The sequence below is a fragment of the Artibeus jamaicensis genome, unplaced genomic scaffold (genome assembly GCF_021234435.1).
Source record: "Artibeus jamaicensis isolate MK-2021 breed Jamaican fruit bat unplaced genomic scaffold, CSHL_Jam_final contig_233, whole genome shotgun sequence".
In the NCBI taxonomy this organism is placed as follows: Eukaryota; Metazoa; Chordata; class Mammalia; order Chiroptera; family Phyllostomidae; genus Artibeus; species Artibeus jamaicensis.
In genome coordinates this window covers 36597256-36619916 of record NW_026521486.1, presented here as the reverse complement: position 1 = coordinate 36619916, position 22661 = coordinate 36597256, and the positions used below count along the sequence as shown (strand labels likewise).

At 34.9% G+C, this 22661-nt stretch overlaps 1 protein-coding gene across 2 annotated transcripts in view; it reads right to left on the bottom strand.

Annotated features, from left to right (window-relative positions):
• Window positions 1–22661, bottom strand: part of CCDC91 (coiled-coil domain containing 91) — a 277346-nt gene that overhangs the window by 203949 nt on the left and 50736 nt on the right. For both annotated transcript variants that reach the window (XM_037144864.2, XM_053661500.1), the window contains exons 2-3: window positions 19299–19341; window positions 17058–17136 (exon numbers count right to left, since the gene is read on the bottom strand). In XM_037144864.2, coding sequence (XP_037000759.2) covers window positions 17058–17136; window positions 19299–19328 — 109 coding nt within the window. In that variant the 5' untranslated portion in view covers window positions 19329–19341. The remainder of the gene's footprint in view (window positions 1–17057; window positions 17137–19298; window positions 19342–22661) is intronic.

Sequence of the window (22661 nt, the reverse complement as noted above, 5' to 3'; positions counted from 1 at the left end):
TATGTGAATATTAGCAAAATTGCAGGTCACAATTATTTCTCCTTTCCTCTTGCTCTTAAAACCTTCAATATAAAACTTGCTACAATTTTCATTCTCTTTAAACTATGGAGATTATTTTCTACTCTGCCTTCCACGTGTACTTTTCTTTTTTCAATTGCAGTTTTCTTCTCTTATTCTACTATTCTTACCATTTTCTTTCTGTCAGTCCATGCCACTCTTGAGTTTTACAATGTATGTGAAAACTTTTGACTTGATTACTACGTTTCTTGAACTTAAAATATCTTCTTTTTGTTATCTAAATCATAAGTTAGAAATATCCAAACTCTATATGTAACTCTATTCTAATTCCATGTTCGCCACACACCTTCTGATCATAGAGTGGTTTACCATTTGTTTCAACTACAGGCACAGAATGGACTCAGTATTCCATTCTCCAGCAGAGAAATTTCTCACTGTAAGTTAATAAATTAACATTCTGTTTTTATATTTAAATTTTATAAACTGAGTTTGCTTCTGAGAGATGACTCTATTCTCAATACATTGACAAAATTAGATTACCAAGTCTGCAAAGCCCAATTCCCAACCTTGAACAGAAGCAAATTTAACAAGAAAATAACTGCCCATCTCCAAGGCCTCTTTGGAGAAAGCGTGCCAAACTTCTCACCTGGCCACAAAATCCCAGTGTCAGAAGCCACAGCAACATACAGAAGTTTTACATTTTACACTTACTGAAACCCAAAAAATTCAAGTGTGTGGCCTAGATTTTCCTGCTAATAGTAACAGATTAGGACTAAATGGACTTTCCCTGACTCCTAATATCACTTCTTTCTGCCCACTCTCCATCACATCATACCATTTGGAGGAATATTCCATGAAAGTTCTCAAGTTCATGAAAAGAGATGAAAAATCTTGCTTCTTCAGAAGCGATTTATACAAGGAGATAGTTAACATATGCCATTTCATAGGGAGTAGTATAAAAAGTCTAGCAAAAATAAATAAATAAAAAGAAAGAAACAATTATTATAGAGTAAATAACCTACTTTTTTTTTAATCCTCATTGCTGACTATGAATAAAACTGTGCTACTTTCATCCCAGGATACACAATCCACAAAAACTAAGTAAATCCGGGCCATGTTTATGGAGGTGAAAAAGGACAGGTCGACAATTACAATTGCTATTGATAGCCATTAAATACAAAAAGGTATAGTAATCATAAAAGATGAAAGCATGAAGTGTGAGAAAGTCCAAACAAACCTAATTTGTATCAGACATCCATAAAAGCTATCTGTGAACACTAACATTTTATCAAGAAAACTAAGTTTTTTGGTACTACAACAAATATATGCCTAGAAAATCTAAAATTTGGGAGAAATGCCTGCTTCACAAATGAGTTTACTGCCACACAAGCGCACACACACACCAAAAAATTAGTTTGAGAAACTTATGCTTGTCGACGTAGACTTATGGGCAGAGATGTATTAAAAGAATCACTATTGTAGTTTCATTGAGAATGGACTGCTGTGGTGAAGAACAAACTAGATGGACCATGTTTAGTAAGCTTTCTTAGTAATCCAGTCACAAAATGATGGTGACCTTCACAGGTAACCGTGAGGCCCACCTTGGCTTAGATACCAGCCATATTCCATAAGAGTCAATATCTCTTGAAGCAATCTTATGAGCAAAGCTAAGAGGGACTCAAAAAAGACATGTTCTGTTATAAGAATTTCCCATAGTTTTGGGAAAGTCCAAAACTATGGCTTCCAAACAGTATATATACGTCATTTTCAGAGCACCTAGACAGGACAGAATTTTTATCTGGGTCATTTTTTATATAATTGGTGCTGCCCGTATCAAGAATGACATTCTACTTCATCATGCTTCCAAGGGAAGGCAGCCAGAAAGTTAACCCAACATCAGTTATGTTGGGCATGTTGATTTTGAATATCTAATAGAAATCTAAGTACAAATCCTGGAAGATCTATGGATTACAAGAATCTAAAGAAACTAGAGCCTTAAATCTACTTAACAAGAGTAACCTAGAAATAAACAACTGAATCAAAAACATGTAGCTTAACTCTCTCTAAAAGGAGATTATCAAAAGGTGCCTGTAAAGTGTCCCCACCCTGTCTACAACAAAAAGAGCTTATTTTTCCCTAGGGCACAGGTGGCAAACAAAAGGCCCACCGGCTGAATCTGGCCCTCTACTTTGTTTTATCTGGCCCAGCACCTTGTTTGTTTTTTACCAAGCTCTTGCTTAACTGTTAAGGAGCAGTTACATTTATACAGTCCTAAAATTACATTCAGCCCTTTGAAGGCAACAGCAAAGCTGATGTGGCCCCCAGTGAAAACAAGTTTAACTTCCTGCCCTACCATATCATAGAGAGACATACCATAGAGAGACATACTGATAAACAAACACAAAACAGATGTGCCATGTAAATACATTTTAAATATAAAATCTAGAGCAAAAATGACAATAAAACAAAGATGATATTCTATAATTTCAATCAAATTTTAGGGTTATAAGCAACTCAGAGTAATCTTATGGTGAGATTAGTAAAATTACCAATAATTCTACAGCTTCCGTTCTTTTATATATTTCAGTTTCTATGGTGAATAGTGTGATTATCCCACAGTGATCCTTAAATCATGATAATTAGGTGTAGTTTGCAGTTTAAAAAACTGCTTTGTACTAATAGGGTAATTGAATTATCAAAGGGAGGAAAAATTACCAACTTAATGATAATATACAAGGCTTTACTTTATTCATTGTATATATTCTGAATAAAGTATTTTTTCATTGCTTTAGTTGTTCCTTACTTGTGTCATACACACATTTTAACCCCTAAAGTATGATATTCAGAAGGTTCCTATTACCTCTGAAAATGTCTCTCAACTAAAAGGTTTACAACTCCTTTCCATACACACAGAGCTAGCGTAAAGCTACATTGTGTCTGAGTACCCTTGTCTTTGAACTACTTACTATACTTAGTCCGTTTCTATTTCAATGTAATTACTGATGTACATATATAGTTCTTTCTTCCATCATCCTAGCTTTGCCTTTCTATTTACTCTACCATTTTACGTTTTCCTTTTTTGTTTTTTTACCATTTTTTGAATTGACTTTATTTCATTTTCTTATGTTCTGTCAGCTTGAAAGTTATATAATATTTCTCTTCTTTTTTTTAATAATTAATCTTTTTTTTTAATTTTTATTTATTTATTTATCTTTAGAGGAGAAGGGAAGGAGAGAAGGAGAGAAACATCAATGTATGGTTGCGTTTGTGCGTCCCCTGCTGGGAACTGGCCTGCAGGGAACCTGCCTGCAACCCGGGCATGTGCCCTGACTGGGAATCAAACCGTGATTATCAATATTTCTCTTCTTTTGATGGTTTTCCTAGAAATTATAATATGCATTCTTAACTTATTAAAGCCTAAAGCAAATGAGTACCATCATCTTCTTGAAAAATAAATACACAGACTGTGGAATATTGGAACTTGAATAATTTGCTCTCTGGTTATTTTGCAGATATGAATTCTCCAATGGCCAGGATAATCAACAGTCTTCCTCCTGGGGCCTTCCCCTTGGGATAGATGAGAACCCTATGGAGCTTACCAAAACCCTGCTCTTTTGCTTTGAATTGATCAGTCAGCTTTAGCCCAGGAACCCCACAGCACTCCATCCAGGGACCCCAATAAAAGCATGTACCCAGGTCCCATCCCTCTCTCTCCACTCTGACTTGACCTCCCTGTGTGGCCCCTAGAGCAGGGATTTTCAATGGGTGTGCGGCAAGAACTTTTAGAGCATGTGTTCTAATATCTGACTTTAATCAGGGGCACTGATCTCTTTTTCCTTAGACTGTCAAAAAAATGACAACAGCCAATACAATTGCAGTCTGGTGTGAATGAATCAAAATGATATCTACTTCTTGTCAGATCAGCAAATAAAATATATATTTTGGTATGCTGCAGAATTTTGGTAATTACAGTCAGACCTTGGTAGTCCTAGGCTTCCCAATTCATCAAACCCCGTACCCATTGCATTTTGATGAGAAAAAAATGTTCCAGCACTTGGGGAACAAGTGCTTGCTCGGGACTCGTCGCACATGCTAGAACTTGTAAGAGTTGCGACACCTCCTCGCAAGAGAAAACACTTCATCATTTGGTACTTGGTATCAGCACTTGTCACAAGTTCCAGAACAAACTGACAATGAGTACGGAGGTACCACTGTATGCAGTCTGTGGGCGCCATCAGATGAAAAAGTTTGAAAATCACTGCCTGAGAGGCATGCCACATAGTTCTTCTAGGACCTGCAAATAATAATCTTCTGTTTTTCAACTTCTCTTGAGGTCTGCTATTGAACTACATACAACTAAACCATATGACACCCTATGCCCCCTTAAACATTAATTTAACAAAGTCACTGCACTGTCTATCTTGTTTGTTTTCCATTGCTCCACTTGTACTTAATACACAATAGACACTTAGTTTCTAGGAGAAAAAAAAATAAGATAAGGTAGAATATAAATAGTCTCACACCCTGAGTTCAAACAGGATCATAATCAATGGAAACCTAATCTATCTTCAAAGACTTAAGAAATAAAATTCATACATTTCATCAAACATTCCATCACAACAAAGTACTTGTACTTAGATCATATGACCAAAACTTTAAAATAATGTAAGACTGTTCCTTTAGGAACCTAAGGTTAAGTTCAATGAACGTTTATTCGCTAGATAAATAAATAATTCTATCTGCTAAATTTTCATGGTTTACTTGTTTTGTGTTCATAAATGTTAAGGGAATGTCTGAAGAAGAAAATAGTTGATTTAGTTAGCTAAAGGGTTTCTTAATAACAAAATTATATGTAATCCTTGCTTACAGTATTTTTTCAACTCTGTGCTATCTGCCAAATTGATTAAAATTTCTATCCAAATTAGCTGAATCACCTCATACCCACTCCTTTATCCTGACCTCAGACTTGACAGGTACGAAATGATCTAAACCATTATGACAGGCAGGCAAACTTTCTACAGGATTCAGATTTGCTCAAAACTTAACTATTTATTCACAGTTCTAAAATATGTCCCCAAACATCTCCCTGTTCAAATTTGTAAGTGTGTTAGGCAGTGTCTGTATTGTTTATCCTAAAATTACTTGGCCATTATTAAAAGTACAATATCCAAATAATCCATTGAGGAGGTCCACCACAACAAGATATCACCTCACACCTATCTGAATGATTATCATCAATAAACCATCAAAAAACAAGTGCTGGCAAGGATGTGGAGAAAAGGGAACCCTCATACACTGCTGGTAAATTAGGGCAGCCACTATGAAAAAACATATGGACAGTCCTCAAAATTAAAAATAGAGCTAATATATAATTAAACAATTCTATTCTTGGTTTTTATCTGAAAAAACAAAAACACTACTTTGAATAATTATATGCACCCTTACGTTCACTGCAGCATTACTAGTAATAGTCAAGATATGGAAGCAACCTAGAGGTCTATCAATAAAAGAATCAATTAATATATACAAAGAAATGAACATATATAAATAAAAGAATGAATGTATATAAATAAAATATTGCTTAGCAATAACAAAGAATAAAACCTTGCCACCTGTGACAACCTGTGTGAACATACAGGGTATTACACTATGTGAAATAAGTCAGTCAGAGAAGGACAAGTACCATGTGATTTCACTTATTTATTGAATCTAAAAGACTAAATAAATGAATAAATATAATTAAATGAATAAACAAAACAGACACAGACTGACAGATATGGAGAACAAGCTTTTGATCGCCAAAGGGGAGGGACTGGAGCAATGAGTATCAAAAAAAAAACCACAAGAATCCCAGGACTCTAAACAGAGGCTCTGACCCTCTGGACCTCACAGGTCCCAGCACTAGGATCCGAATCGCAGAACAGTTTGTCAGTGAGACCACATACTAACCCCTTAATGGTAGTGCGAGGACGGTATTTATGTTTATGATTCTTTCATGCAATGTGTAGCTACAGTTCATTAACTTAATAAGGGTAGAGTGTTCCACTATGTAATACCCCCAAATACTAAACGTACTTTAGATGGACATTTGGGTTGCTTCTAATTTGGGGCTATTGTCAACAATGTTGCAATAACATTATTTTATACATTAAAAATACAATGAGACAACTAAACACCATTTAGACCATTCACGCTGCTATAACTCTATCCATGATCAGCTATATGTATATCAAAAATATACTTCTAAAATTACTATCATATTCAGTGTAGCCAACCAACAATGTTTTTTGTATGACCATATAAATATGAGGTTTGACATTATTTAGAGTTAGAGAAGTTGTCCTATACTTATGTTAATAGAATCAGGAAGTGAACTATGAATTATAAAAATCTTTCCATTAATTCACAGAAATAAATTATCATCTAAATTAAAATAGCTTCATTGAAAATACATACAAGAATATTCATGCACATTTTGTAACAGCAAGAAACTGGGAGGAAAATAACTGGTTGCATAAAGAATGGTGCATCCATGCCAAAGACTACTATGCAACCAGTAAAATGAACTCAGAAGATCTCTAAGTACTCCTGTAAAAACATCTATTTATATACTGTGAGGGTGGGGGGGAAGAAGTGTTAGTATGAGTACAAGAGGGTACCAAAAAACAGAATTATCTTCTGGAGAGTGGGCGCCTTGCAGCGCAGGTTTCCTCCACTAGGTGAGTGTTCTAGGAACCTTCACCTGTATCAGTGTAACCAGCTGGTGTTGTTGTGAGAGACTGCATTCAGCTTCAGTACATTTTTTTTTTTTATGCTATTTTAGTTCCTGCTTTCTTCTCCCTTTCTCTAGCCCCACCCAGTCCCACCCTCTACTCTCCCCAAGCCAATCCCCAAATTCCTGTCCACGTCCAAGGGTTATGCAAAAATATTATTTGGTTAAACCCTTCACCATCTTTCATCCCATCCCCCACTCCTTTCCAGTATCTGTCTGTTTTAAGTATCTAAGCTTCTGTTACTATTTTGTTCATTGGTTTATGGTGTTTATTATATTCCACATATAAGTGAGATGATGTGGTATTTTTTTTTTCACTTACTGGCTTATTTCACTTAACATAATTTTCTCCAAGTCTATCCATAATATTGCAAAATGTAAGAGGTTTTCTTCTTTTTTACTGCTGCAAAATACTCCATCGTGTAGATGTACCAAAGCTTTTTTATCCATTCATTGACCAACAGGCACTTCGGCTATTTCCAAATCTTGGCTGTTGTAAACAGCGCTGCTATAAACACAGGGATGCATACGTTTTTTGTATTGGTAAAGAACTTAGAGGGAGAACAGATGGTCTCGGTGAGAACGTAAATAAAAATCTGAGTTAGTAAGCATTCAGTAAATATTTTTGAGACTCAGTACATGTACCCACTTCATGAGGGTGATTTACGAGCACTCCTGCCCACACCGCACTGAGTGTTCAGCAGTTTTTGACCAACAATGGCATGGCCCCCATGTCCCTCCCTCCCTATTCACCCAATCTTGCCCTGAGCGACTTCTTTTTTGTTTCCCCAGATCAAAAACATCTGCAAAGGGAAACATTTTGCCAATGTGGGAGAGTTGTGAAACAAAAAATGGTAGAAGTACTAAAGGCACCAAAGTCACTGAGTTCAAAAACTGTTTTGAGCAGTGGGAAAAGTGGTATGTAGAGTACATTGAAGGTGACTGAAGTTTAAACATGTAAGAATACACAAATTTTTTAAAAGATTTTATTTGTTTATTTTAGAGAGGAAGGGGAGGAAGAGAAACATCAATGTGTTGTTACCTCTCACGCCCCCTCCTAGGGACCTGGTCCGCAACCAGGCATGTGCCCTAGACTGGGAATTGAACTGGCGACCCTTTGGTTCAGAGGCCGGCACTCAATCTACTAAGCCATGCCAGTTAGGGCAGAATACACAAATTTTTATAAATAAATTCCAGTTTGGGGCATCCACCATAATATACAGTACACTGACATTTGTGTAAAAAAAAGGATGCATTCACATTTTTTTGTGTGTGCCTGGGAGATTCTAGAGGGTTAAAAAGGAAAATGTAAAACAAGTTATATCTGGGAAGAAGGACCAGAATATAAAAAATTTTTCAATGAATACCATTAATACTTCCCTTTTCTTTTATGCCTTTTATACTACATATGTGTATGTATCTACCTGTTTCTCAAAAACAACAAAACGTTTATTTTCTTAAGCTGCAGAAACATAATTCAGAAGAACAGCCTGCAGAAATGTATATATTAGTACAAGAACGCTAGGCAATGGTTCCTCCTGTTACTGAGCCACATACGATCTAAGATTGTTTTCCTGCTAATTCAGGATTATGATAATAAAGGGCAGAGCACTATCTTCATGTTAGGGAAAAATTATGTGCTGCCAAGACTTCAGTATTTTAGTAACATGAGAAAATCCCTACAACTCTATTTTCAAATTGCTTCTTTTTAGAAATGTATTGTATAATATCCTAAAAATCAAACCAGTCTTTTTAAAAGCAAGTTCAGAATCAGAGCTGATAAAATACTATACCATTAAATACTGTAAGAAAACCAAGTGTAAACAGTAACCGATAATAATTCAAATTTATTTAAAAGGACGAAACTTCCCTTCAGTATTACAGTTCTTCACATCACTATCTGTGTCCTGTATTTACAGTTCTTTCTTCAGAGCAGGTGTAATAGATTAGAATAGTGCTCTGGCAACAGGGCCAAACAGTTCAAGTCAGGTACCACGACTTACCTAGTGAAAGCTACTCACATTACAGACACTGAGACCAGGAAAAAAACTGAAAACTAAACTTAGAACTCGAAATCTGCAAGAAGGCACAAAAATCACCTAGTCCTTTAATTTACCGATTAAATAATTCAGTTTCAGTGAAGTTACACAGTTGGTTCAAGGCAAAGGCAGAACTCTTCATTCCACAGTCAGAGAGATTTGATTCTCAACCACATTAAAAACCTCATCTTCGGTCATAATAAATATCACTGATTATTATATGCATTAATGAAAACAGGAACTGACATAAATTACTGCAAATTCACATGAAGACTCATACATGTGCAGTCATAACTCACAGCTTATACAAGCTATCACCACTGTGATCATTAAAAAAAAAAAAGAACTGGCTCCAGATAAAACAAAGGAGAGTTGGTAACCTGGGAGTTAAGAAAACATACTGGAGGCAGCTAAAAGCAGCTATCTGCCAATCTTCTATTCAAATAATCAGTATAAATATATTATAAAATTATTACACTGCAATGGAAATCCACTTTAAATCCTGGTAAAAATGTCTAATATACACATAAAGTAGAAGGTATGAAAAAATTTTAAATAGTACGGTACATACTTCCTATTGTAATACAAGTATATGCATAGGTAATATCATCTTAAAATTTTATTTCAAATATACATCATAGTAAAATTTAGTTAATACTTATATTGCTATTTTTCATATTAATCTGAAGAAATGTATCACAACAATTCTTTCTCAAACAAAAATATGTGAACTCGGGTTCTGAACTCTTGTAGATGTGTAACACAGATTCGACTGGAAAATCAGGGTTAGCAAGGAGAGTAATGGGATATTAATAAAATGACCGATTTGTTGTCCTAGGTTTTCCTGGCCAGGAGAATGAGAATGGAAAAACTGAACCATGAAATCAAAAAGGCATCTGTCTTCCAGGTTTCTCTCTGCCAATGTCTTGAGAAAAATGTTTGAACTTTCCTGTTGGCTTTGTATGCAAATAACTCCAGATGCAAAGTGAACCACATCTAAGTTACTTGGTTCAACATCTGCTGGACCAATTCCCACTATTCCTTCTAAAGGGTCGGCTTGTGACAGATAGTTTAGTTTGCCTTCTATATAAGTTGTTTTGAAAGAGCTAATTTGGATTAAAGTATCTATCTGGACCACTTGTTTTTCCCTTTGATGGCCAATGCATTCTAATGTGGTCTGTGCAGGGCTACACAGCACTTAGAAACATATTGGAAAGGACAGTACGCAAGGTTTGGCCTCCCACCTCGCCTTCTAGACAATTTATATCCTACAGTTAAAAGTAAAAAATGAACAGTCATTTGCCTCTAAAACAGCACCACCCACACTGTACACAATGGTAACAGAACAATACTTTCTGACCTCGTATTTTTTTCATGCAAAGATTTGAGCCTGAAGTTATTTACTGATAAAAGTGCTTGTCAACAGTAATACCTCTGTGCTGACAATTTCCATATGGTATCACTGAGAACAAAATAAGGCCCACAGCAATGGCACTTAGTGTCTGATGCACAGTGTATTTTAAAAACGTGATAATAAATGAATCTGCGAATAAATGAACACTCTAAAACTTAAATAAATCCCATGAATTCAGAAACTTTGGGTCTACTGCAATCAAAAATGAATCAAAAATATACTAAAGCCAAACTAAGACTGTGTAATGCTCTTAGAACTTGGAAGGTCAAGTAAACATAAGCTCCCTCCTTCACAAGAGTTTGATAGGAAAGAGAACTTACCCTGGAAAATAAAAGTGGAGAAAAAGGAAAAAATCATAACGTATATCTACCTATATATGTCTACATTCTGTACATCTTTACATTTATATATACGTATACAAGTGTATGAATCAGAAGGCATGGATTTCAAAAAGTTAGTTTCCTAAAAAGTAAAGCATTACTAGTCTTACACAAATTCATAAAAGATACTGAATTGTTTAAGAATGATGTCAAAAAACAAGAGATTTCTTAGCAAACAAAGTGTTTTTATAAAAATAAAGTTCTATGAGTAGCCAACTGAAAAACTTACTGACATAAATACTATATAAAATCTGGAATAATTTTCCTTTAAAAAATGGTTAGGAAAATAAATATAAAAAGGAAGAGGGAAAAAATGGATACTACAATTATTGCTCCTAGACACTAATATTTTGAAACACACTTTAGTCTAACCTATACTGTCCTATACTGTTCCCTGGTGACACACAGTAGGACCAGTGAAGATATTTAAAAAGAAAAAAAAAGCAAGCCATTCTCTCTTATTCAGACTCTGTGACCACTCTTGTTAATCATTATTTCCAGATAATTTGTCTGAATTGGGAATACCAGAAAAGAAAACTGAGGCCTAGAAATAAAAGCTTCTTAGCCATCTTTGGGTAAACTTTCCAAAAGTACATCTTTTAAGTAAAGTTTAGGTTTGCCTACATCTAGCTTGTGATTGAGAGACTATTTGACTCCAAAGAATTAAAAATAATCAAAAACAGTTACTTTAAAATAAATATTTTTCATTAATAATAAAGAAAAATTATTGAACATTATTTATTAACAAGGAAAAATGCTCTAGTGAGTACTTAGGAAGCGAAAAAAATTAAAACACAGTCAGCCCTCCAAGGCTTAGATAAAAATAGACACGCAGAAATGGAAGACATACTGATGTGATTTTTTTTTGTTTTTCAATTACAGTTTACATTCAGTATTACTTGGTATTAGTTTCAGGTACACAGCTTAGTGATAAGACAATCACAGACTTTACAAAGTGGTCCCATGACATTTCAAGAACATACCTGGCACCATAACTAGCTGAAGCGATAAGAATGACTAAATTCCCTAAGCTGTACTTTACATCCCCGTGACTATTTTGGAACTACTAATTTGTCCTACTTAATCCCTTACCTTTGTCATCCAACTGCTTCAACCGCTACCTCTCTGGCAACCATAATTCTGATTTCTATGAGAAATTTCCATTTCTACTGCATTTGTTCACTTATTTTGCTCTATAGATTCCACATATAAATGAAATCATACAGTATTTGTCTTTTTCTGTCTGACTTATTTTACTTAGCATAAAACCTTCTAGATTCATCCATGCTGTCACAAACGGTAAGATTTCATTCTTTTTTATGACTAAGTAATATTACATTGTATGTCTGTACCACACCTTTTTTCTTAAGTCCACTCATCTGATGGGCACTTGGGCTGCTTCCATAGCTTGGCTATTGTAAATAATGTTGCAATGAACATAAGGGTGCAGATACTATTTCATTAGCATTTGGGGCTTTTTCAGATAAATTCCCAGAAGCAGAATCACTAGGTCACGAGGCAGTTTGATTTTAATTTTTTGGGCAACCTCCGCACTGTTTCTCATAGTGGCTGCACAAACATTCATTCCCACCAAGAGGGCACGTGGATGCCCTCTTCTCTACATCTTCACCGACGCCTGTTGACTTGATTTATTGATGATAGCCACCCTGAAAGGATTGTGGTAACACCTCATTGTGGGTTGTTTTTTTTTTTACAATTTTTCTCCTCATCTGAGGACACTGTCCCATTTTAGAGAGAGAGGAATGGAGAAGAGAAACATCACTGTGAGGGAGAAGCATCAATCGGTTGCCTCCCACACATGCCCAGACCAACACCAAACCTACAACTCAGGCATGTGCCAAGACTGGGAATCAAACCTCTGACCTTTTGGTTTGTGAGATGACATACAAACAACTGAGCCACACCATCCAGGCCTTAAGTTGTACGTGTAAAAGTCTTTATTTGTTTTTGGTTTTTTTTTTTAAAAGAACATGGTTGATTCTTTTTTTTTTTTTTTCAGATGTTATGTACTTATGTTTTAGAAAGGGGAAGGAAGGAAGAAAGAGAGGGGAAAAAAACACCAATGAGTGGTTGCCTCCCATGCACCCCTTACTAAAATTGGGGACCTGGCTCACAACCCATGCATGTGCCCTAAATGGGGACTCGAACCAGTGACCATTTGGTTCACAGGTTGGCATTCAACCACTGAGCCACTCCAGCCAAGGCTAAAAGTCTTTAATCCGTTTTGAGTTTATTCTTCTATGTGGTCCAAAAAGGTGGTCTAGTTTCTGGGGGGTTTTGTTTTTTTGTTTTTTGTTTTTGCATGTATCTGTCCAATTTTTTCAACACCATTGGTTGAATAGACTGTCTTTACCCCACTGTATATTCCTGCATCCTGTGTTATATATTACGTGACCATGTAGGCATGGGTTTCTTTCCAGGCTCTCTATTTTGTAACATTGATCTATGTGTTTGTTTTTCTGCAAGCACCACATTGCTTTGATTACTATAGACTTGTAATATAGTTTGACATCAGGTAAGATGATTCTTCCAATTTTGTTCTTCCTTCTCAAGACTGCTATGGCTATTGAAATCTTTTGTGGTTTCATATAAATTTTTGAGTTATTTATTATAGTACTACAAAAATGTCATTGATATTTTGATAGGTAATTTGTTGAGTCTGTAGATTGCTATCAGTAGTATGAATATTTTAATTATGTTAATTCTTCCTATCCAAAAGCACAGCATACACTTCCACTTATTTGTATCTTCTTCAATTTCCTCGTCAATATCTTATAATTTCCTAAGTAATTCATGCAAAGATTTACTGCAAAGATTCATGCAAAGATTTACAAAAAGCTGACATTTTAAAGGTTTATTACCTCCTTGCTGAAATTTATTCCAGGGTATTTAATTTTTTTGATTAAATAAATCAAACTGTAAAAGGAATTGTCGGTTTCTCTGATAGTTCATTATTGATGCATAAAATTGCATCCAACTTATGATTATTTATTTTGTATCCTGCTCCTTTACTGAATTCATTTATCAGTTCTAGTAATTTTTTAGTGGAATCTTTAGGGTTCTCTGTATATAGTATCATGTCATCTGCAAATAATGACAGTTTTACTTCTTTCTTTCCAATTTGGATGTCTTATTTCTTCTCCTTATCTGATTAATGTGGCTGCAACTTCTAGTACCATGTTGAACAGGCATTCAAAGTGGACATCCCTGTCTTGTTTCCAATCTTAAAGAAAATGCTTTTCCATGTTGAGTATGACGTCAGCTGCGGGTGTGTCATGTGTGGACTTTATTATGTTGAGGTATATAATATTCCTCAATTCTCACTTTGCTGAGAGTTTTTATAATAAATAGGTGCTGCATTTTGTCAAGTACTTTTTCTGCATCTATTGATATAATGATATAATTTTTATCCTTCCTTTTGTTTATGTGGTGTATCGTGTTAATTGATTTATATCAATTTAATATGATACATGTTAAATTTATAAATGCCAGGATATTATATCAACCTGGCATCCCAGGAATAAATGCCACTTGATCATGGCCTATGACCTTTTCAATTCATTGCTGAATTTGGTTTGCTAATATTTCTTGAGCATTTTTGCTTCTATGTTGACCGGGAAATTGGCCTATACTTACCTTTCATTGTAGTGTCCTTTTCTGGTTTTAAAATAAGGATAATGCCAGCCTCAGAGACTGAGCCTTGGAGTCTCCCTTTGCCTTGCATTTTCAGAAATAGTTTGAGGAAGAGGGGCGTTACATCTTCTGTGAATATTTGGCACAATTCACCCGTGAAGCCATCAGTTTAGGACTTTTCTTTGTTGGGAGTTTTTTGATGACTGCTTCTATTTCATTGATTGTATTCAATGAGTTGTCCCAGAGGTCCTTTAAAACATCTTCATTTTTTTAATTCTTTTTTCTTTTTGTTGCTCTAATTGGGTATTTTCTGCTACACTGTCTTTCAATTCACTTATTCAATCCCCTACTTCATTTAAGCTTCTAATGATTGCATCTCTGTATGCTTCATTTTAGATAACTGTATTCTTTTTTTTTTTTAGATTTTATTTATTTATCTTTAGAGGGGACGGCAAGGAGAGAAACATCAGTGTATGGTTGCCTCTTATGTGTCCCCTGCTGGGAACTGGCCCACAACCCCGGCATGTGCCCTGACTGGGAATCGAACCTCGATCCTTTGCCTCACAGGCCCGCACTCAATCCACTGAACCACACTACCCAGGGCTAGATACTGTATTCTTTATTTCTGACTGGTTCTTTTTTATGGTTTCTATGCCTGTTTTAATCTGTCAAAGTTCTCACTAGGTTCCTTGAGTATCTTTATAACTATTGTTTGAATTCTGTATCTTGTAGATTTGCTTACCTCCATTTCATTTAGTTCTTTTTCTGGGGCTTTCTCGTTTTTCTTTTGGGGCATATTTCTTTGTCTCCCCATTTTGGCTGCTTCTCCGTATTTGTTTGTGTTACATAGATCTGTTTATGTCTCCCAGTCTTGGTATGGTGACCTCACATAGTAAGCATCCTCTGGGGCTCAGTGGTGCAGTCTCCCTGATCACCTGAGTTGAGTGCTCCACGAATGTCCCTTGTGCACGTTAGGTAGGCCCTTTATGTTTTAGTTGAGTCTTGACTACTGCTGGACTGTCCACAGATGGGGTTTACCCTTAGTCTGGCTGACTGTGAGGACTGATCCCGACCATAACAGCATATGAGCTGCTGTGCAGGTGCTGATCATAAAACGCAATTCTCCCCAGCAGGTTGGGGTGTCTGTGCAGATCTCCCTTTGGCTACGCTGCTTCTGGAGCTAACTTCCTCTTGTTCTGAAAGTCATTGAGGAAATTTAGAAGAAGAGGACTTTCTTCAGATCTAATGTATATAAGGAAGTAAGGGAGACTCTGTGTATATACAATAGAGGTGTTGTTCTTTAATTCTAATCTGATTAAGCTTTAAGGACTACACCTGTGTGTGTGTGTGTGTGTGTGTGTGTGTGTGTGTGTGTGTGTAACAGCAAACAGAAGAAACTAAAACATTATATCAATGATTATCCCAAACCTTCCTATCAATTTCCATTAACACTCTAGTCTAGTGATTTATTCAGTTATTTATTTATTCATTCAATTAATTCATCATTTGTTTAATTATTCTTTCTACAAATATTGAAGGCCAACTAGAAGCTACTCACTACACTCAGCATTTAAGACACGATGGTAAGACAAATATACATGGTATGTAATCCCACAAAACTTACAGTCTAACATGAAAGTCAGAAAGCGGGTACACATAGATGTGGAGGGTTCTCTGGGAAGGCTTCCCATAAAAATAAATTTTAAAGAAATAACACATAAAACAAAGGATAGTGGGAGGAAGTGGCAAGGTAGGAAATTCTAGGCAAAGGAAACAACATGTATAAATAAGTATAATGTCCTCAAACAAGAATGAGCCTCCTAATTATGCCATCCTCTTTCCTACCTTTGTACCTTTGTTCCATTTATTTTCCTCCCTTCAAAATCTTTCCTCATTTTCCTATTCTGCCTAATGAAGTCATGTACATCCTTCAAGGCCCAGATCAAAAATACACACCCATCTTCAATGACAGTACTTGAATCATACCAAGCATGAAATAACATTTGCTAAATGAATGGACGACAAAATGGTCATTCTTCCCACATCACAGATACCCATGTGCCTGCCCCTTGAAGTAAAGGACATACCCCACAGTGCCTAATGCATAATAAGCACTAGAAGAATATTTGTAGGATGAATATCTCTGATAATCTACGACTAACCAGAGCTGTGAAAGAATTGATATTCCCATCTTCTACTGACTGTACAATGACTTGGCAGAACAAAAAGTCTAGAAAACTTAATATACTGTTTAGACATGAATTATATTAATATTGAACATCAGGTCTTCCACCAAATATCTCTAAATAATGAAATTTATTTTTGTATTTAATTTCTTGGATGGTTTATTTTTAATACTTTTGAATGAATTTTCTGGAAAAAAAACTTCTACATTTAAATACTGGTGGATACAATAAATGATTTTTAGAATATATTTAAAATATAATAAGGAATCTTTAATTAATGAACTAGACAACCTAAAAATACTATTTGAACCTCACCTTTTGAAACTAGGACAAATTAAGAAATGTAAATTGTACTTTAATTTCATTTAATGTTCATGATATTATGTTTTGAATCAGGCCTCAAGCCACCACTGCAGAATTTGTTATGCAATTCGTAATGTGTTATGAAATAAACCTAGACTAAAACTGGGCCACTCCAGTTTTTCAGATCAGAGAAGGCCAAGTACAATGTAGAAAGAGGCACCCAAAGAAAAGGCAAAAATGTTAAATAAGAAAAAAATAACAAAACTCCTAGTTATTGTATAGTAGTAGTACCTGTAGGAAAAGCAGCCCAAGGAATAGCAGGAGATGTAGTTTGGGTTTCACCGCTTCCACCATCAATAATCTCTGCAGCCTAGAAAACAAAGGCAAAATTACTTTAGACGACCTGGAAAATAGAAATGCTATTTAAGCAATCAAGCTTTCCATTTCTACAAACATATTCTCTGTAAAGCACCACATATTTTCAAATTCCTTCTGAATACTCAACTGCTTTTCAGTCTTCATTATTACCACCCCCACCAATACTCACGACCCCCAGTAATTATGTTCTATTATCTTTAAGTAAAAAATTTCCTTTCTTACTTAAATACATCTCTTGTCAATGAAATTTTTATTTTATATATCCTTAATCACATTTTCACTTGTGAACTTCATACCTGAGTATTCACTTTAACTTACCATATTTACCCATGTACATGATAAAAAACAGATCACTTTTCTTTAAAAGACTAGAGACCAAATTTTTTTCATTAATTAGCACAAGACCTACTTTGAGATCAAGCTAAAAGAAATGGCATTCGTCTATATTTTTGAATAATCTGCCAGCTGGGCCTACTTACTCCAAATTTACAGAATTCCTAAAGCTGACATTTTAAATTAACAAGGCCTACTATTAAACAGTTTTAAAACTGTGGGACAATTACTGAAATGTTGGGATATGTGTAAGAGTGCAGTTTTCTGCCTCTTAAGTGTCCGGGTCACAGTAAAGTTATTACTGAAAAAAGAGCCACAATTTCAATTCAGACTCTTCATTGAGTTGTTGCCAAGGAGAAGTCAACTGGGGAAATCTGCCCAAAGAGGTAAGTGATATAGAATATAATGTAGCTACTGCTACTCTACAAACTCTGGAAAATGAACATGGTTTATATGACCAAGGATAGAGACCTTCCACATTTCTATAACAGGATGTGGTAAGAAAGAACCCTAATAACCACAATTAAATTGGAATGGTTGGTTAAAACTGTACCTACGTAATATTGAAAATAACAGGCCCATTAACTATAACACTGAAGTATAACTGTTACTCCAAGAAGCACTACCCACTCAATTTTTTTAATATATCAAGTCAAACATGGTTTAAGTAAAAGAGACTATACTAAGTTTTAACCTTCAAATAACTGACAACTCCTAAACAATATATAAACGAAGAAAATATCTGAAATGCTTTCCTCAAAATGAAAGAATTTTAATAAAATTATAACGTTACGTTTCAGAAACATAAATAAGACTGAATCACCCAACAAAACCCCAAAAACAGAAAACACATAAATGTGCTAAACAAAAAAGTTTTAAATGAAATGTAGACAACAGGTATGTTCATATTCTAAATATCTCCATATGAACAGATTATTAAAGATCAACAGAAAATGGCCCTAACCAAAAAAAATTCATGCCATTCTTTCATAATATTCAGAACACTGAATATGCACTTAATAGCTTACATTTCCTAACAATGTCATTAATTACATTCCGTGCTTTTAACAATCTCATTTTACCAGATCCCAAACTAGGAGAGAGTCTCACTTAAAAAAAAGTCGCAGAGCTCACTCGATGGTGGTTCCAGACTGGAGCTCAGGCATCCTGACTCCTAATCCAGAGACTTTCCTGCGAGACTGTACTGGCTCCATAAAAATAACTGGGTTACAAAATATTTCAATAAAATGAACACTCACTGAAAAGGATTAAGGAAAAGCAGTGCTTCTCCGGCTAACAATTTCCACTTACAAAATACGAACTCAAACCTAAGAGAAGATTCTGACACAAACATACTATACTAATTAGCTCTGTGAGCCACTGAAAGGCTATGTAGTTAATAGTCCAAATGAACTCATTACAGGTGTAAACATGAAAATATGTGACAGATCTTCAAAGTCATCTCTCATCTCACAAATATTTCCTAATTGACATGTATCCCAACAAAATCATCTGCTGACAATTTTTGAAACCTCTTCTTTAGTGCTTCCACTAGTAGCACTTAATTACCCTAATTTAAACCATTCCTACGGGCATGACCAAATGTTCAATAATAATAAATCAGTTTAACTTCCAGATGGGATGTATTTTAATTTGCCTTAATTTCATTTTTTATTCCAAAATTACATTCAAAATGATTGAGAAAAAGATCATGAATGCCAATGATAAATAATACATTTTTGAACTAGTATATACTGCATTATAACCTCACAAAGTTAAACCAATTACATAAACACAATTAAGGTACATAATAGCACATACCTCAAAACCCCCAAAATCGTCATCATCCATTCTTCCCGAGCACCTGGAAACAAGAGACGACACTGAGACGGGCCCCACGCACACGTTAGGCTGTGTCACAGCACTCTGACTTAAAGGTGTGCACAGCTGGATTTGTAAGTTAAAACTATTATATTTGGGATAAGAAAACTTTCTAAAACTATATGTGTATGCGTTTTTAACTAAAAAAAGAGGGTTTTTTTAAATTAGCTTTTCTGGCAAAATTAGCAATTTCTGACTTTTTTCTACAACCATGTGTTTTGCCATTTTATGTTGAGACGCCAGGAGTGGAAAAATATTCTTTTACATTTTAATTTGCTTTTCCCAAATTGGCGCTAGGGCTCAATTCAATAATGCTTCCTGCTTTATGCATCTATTCCTCAGTTGTCTGGCAACATCAGCACAAACTCCAGTTAAGAACAGGACTGTGGTGAATTTTTGGAAATCTGTCCCCCACCACAAAGGTTCTTCCCTTGGTTTCATGGCCGATGTTGATTTAGATTTTCAAAATTGATCAGCATTTTTGAGCTGTGGCCACAACTTCTGGAGCATTTTGATATGTGTATTTTTAGCTGAAACTGCTTTGCACTTTTGGAAAAATGTGGAGCAAGTTACTAGGCTGATCAAGATAAATCAAGTCATGTATTCGTGGGAGACCAGGGAAGGAAAAAACACAAGCGAATACCCAGAATCCTTCTCTTCTCTACTCTTAAAGTATGTAAGGAAGACAGTCAGTAGAACAACAACTTTTATTTGTTTTAAATGTATATCATAAAAATGAAGAACTTATCTAACAAACCAGGAAGAACTAAAAGATCTGGAAAGGTAAACAAGTAATAAGTGGTATACATTAAAATGAAAAAAATTCACAATAAATTGTGAATCAGTAACCACAAGTGGTGCTCTTATCAATAAAAACTGGTTTCCTTTCCTATATTTCAAAAGTGAACATACCCATATATTAATTATAGTTTCCTCGACTCAGAAATACAAGATGGACTTGATTACAGGAGAAATAATATTCTCCAATTTCTAAACGAAAAGTATCTACAACAGACTAAACCATACGTTAAGCAGTAATTCTACAGGCACTTGCTCTAAGTGATGAGGCGGTGGCTATCTATGCCACACATCGCCTTCTCACGGAAATTCATAGCACTGCTTTCGAAAATCAAACAAAAATAAATAGGGAAAAGCAATCTCAAGAATTATTTTGCTTTAACAAGCAAAGGAAACTTATTTTCACAGAAACTTAGTAGGTAATGGCACTAAAAGAAATATATGTATATATATATATATGTAGACAAAATGACATTCTAAAAAGGAAGGACATTAAACTAACTAGGATACCAGTATTGTCACCATTATTCACATCTTAAAAATCTAATGAAAATATTTTTAAAGATGTACTTCCCCAATAAACAAAACTAAGCAACCATCCACCTAGTGTACTTAAAAAATATAAACCAGACTTTCAGAGACTTTTGACAGTGGTTATTTTGAAATGGAATTCACATTAATTTTGTGTTGCAAGTGAATAAAAATCTGTATGTGATTACATTTTTTCATGAAGAAATTATGAAAGAGTGATATGGATACAGAGAATTAACCAAGTCAAACTAGAAACACTAAGTTTGTCTTTCCACATGTCTCCCACAAATCTCAAGAGACAATTAAAAAATATTTTTAGCATCTACGAACACTGTACCCAAATAATATGGTTTCAAAAGAATGGAATTTTTAGAGTAATACTTCCTTGTGTTTTCATAAGTCATATCCCAATAAATTATTTGTAAGGTGCCAAAAAAATTGAAAACAAAAACAAATACCCGTGCCTAACAATCATTTCAGCTTTGTTTGCCTGTGGTAATGAAGCAAATACCATCAATTTCCTAAGTACTGATTTAGCTCTACAAAAGAACATAGTGTTGACCACTGATGTTTTCCATACCTCTCAGCAACTTCTACATATTAAAATGCAGATAAAATTCTTCCTCTATTTTCAAAGAAATATTAATACATTTTTAAAATCACTGCATGCTAAGTTTCTTAAAAATACAGTACTAAAAAATAAACATTATTTGAAAGCAGTAACTTTTCTCTGAATAATTTAGTTTCAAATCCTAAAAAGGTTTGTTTCCTTCTGAACATTTGAAATACCAGAAGGAAAGAAAATTACCACACTGATTAATAAAAATCTATTTTACAAAATACAAAAACTAAAAAGTTTTTAAAAGGAAAATTACAAATATAGGCTTCTTTATGGATTTACCCTGTCTAATACATTAAAATATTATTTTATCTAAAGTGCATTTATAAACTCTTTGGAATATTTCTAAGCACTTAACATTGTATCTCACTACACTACAAATACAATATAGCAACACTAAATTTATCTGCCATCTAAGTTATACAATCATGAGCCTGAACAAAAAACTGACAAATCACAGTTTTTCCTTGACTGTCCTGGAAAAAGAGATGTATACTATGTTATGATTATGTGTCTAAATTGAGAGATTTCATAATATCCATGTTTAATAACTATCATACATCTTTATATCTAAATTTAATCTCTTATTGCACTATTGTATTAATTTCTGCCTTTGCTACCCTCAGTATTTGATATATTGCTAATATTTTACAAGAACATATATACAACACTTCCTGTAACAAATTTTTTTTGAGCATCTTTTGAAATCCTAAAAGCAGCAAGAAATAAGGGGACAGTCACCTACAAAGGAGTTCCCATCAGACTGTCAGCTGATTTCTCAAAAGAGACCTTACAGGCAAGAAGGGGCTGGAAAGAGGTATTCCAACTCATGAAATCCAAAGACCTACATCCAAGATTGCTCTATCCAGCAAAATTTTCATTTAGAATGGAAGGACAGATAAAGTGCTTCTCAGATAAGATCAAATTCAAGGAGTTCATCATCACCAAGCCCTTAGTATATGAAATGTTAAAGGGACTTACATAAGAAAAAGAAAATTAAAAAGGTGAACAGTGAAAGGACAGCAAACTCACATTTATTAACAACCACACCTAAAACAAAAGCAAACTAAGAGGACAGCTGGATCAGGAGTGAATCATAGAAATGAAGATCACGTGGAGGATTAGCAACAAGGGAGTGGGAGAAGGAGAAGGGGGGAGAAGGTACAGAAAATAAGTAGCATAGACAGTAGATAGAAAATAGATGAGAGGAGGGTAAGAATAGTAGGGGAAATACAGAATCTAAAGAATTTGAGACACGTGTTCATGAACTAAAGGGGGAAATGGTGGGGGAGGGGCATGCAGGGTGGGGGGGGAATAGAACAAAGGTAATGGCATAATCAATAAAACAGTTAAAA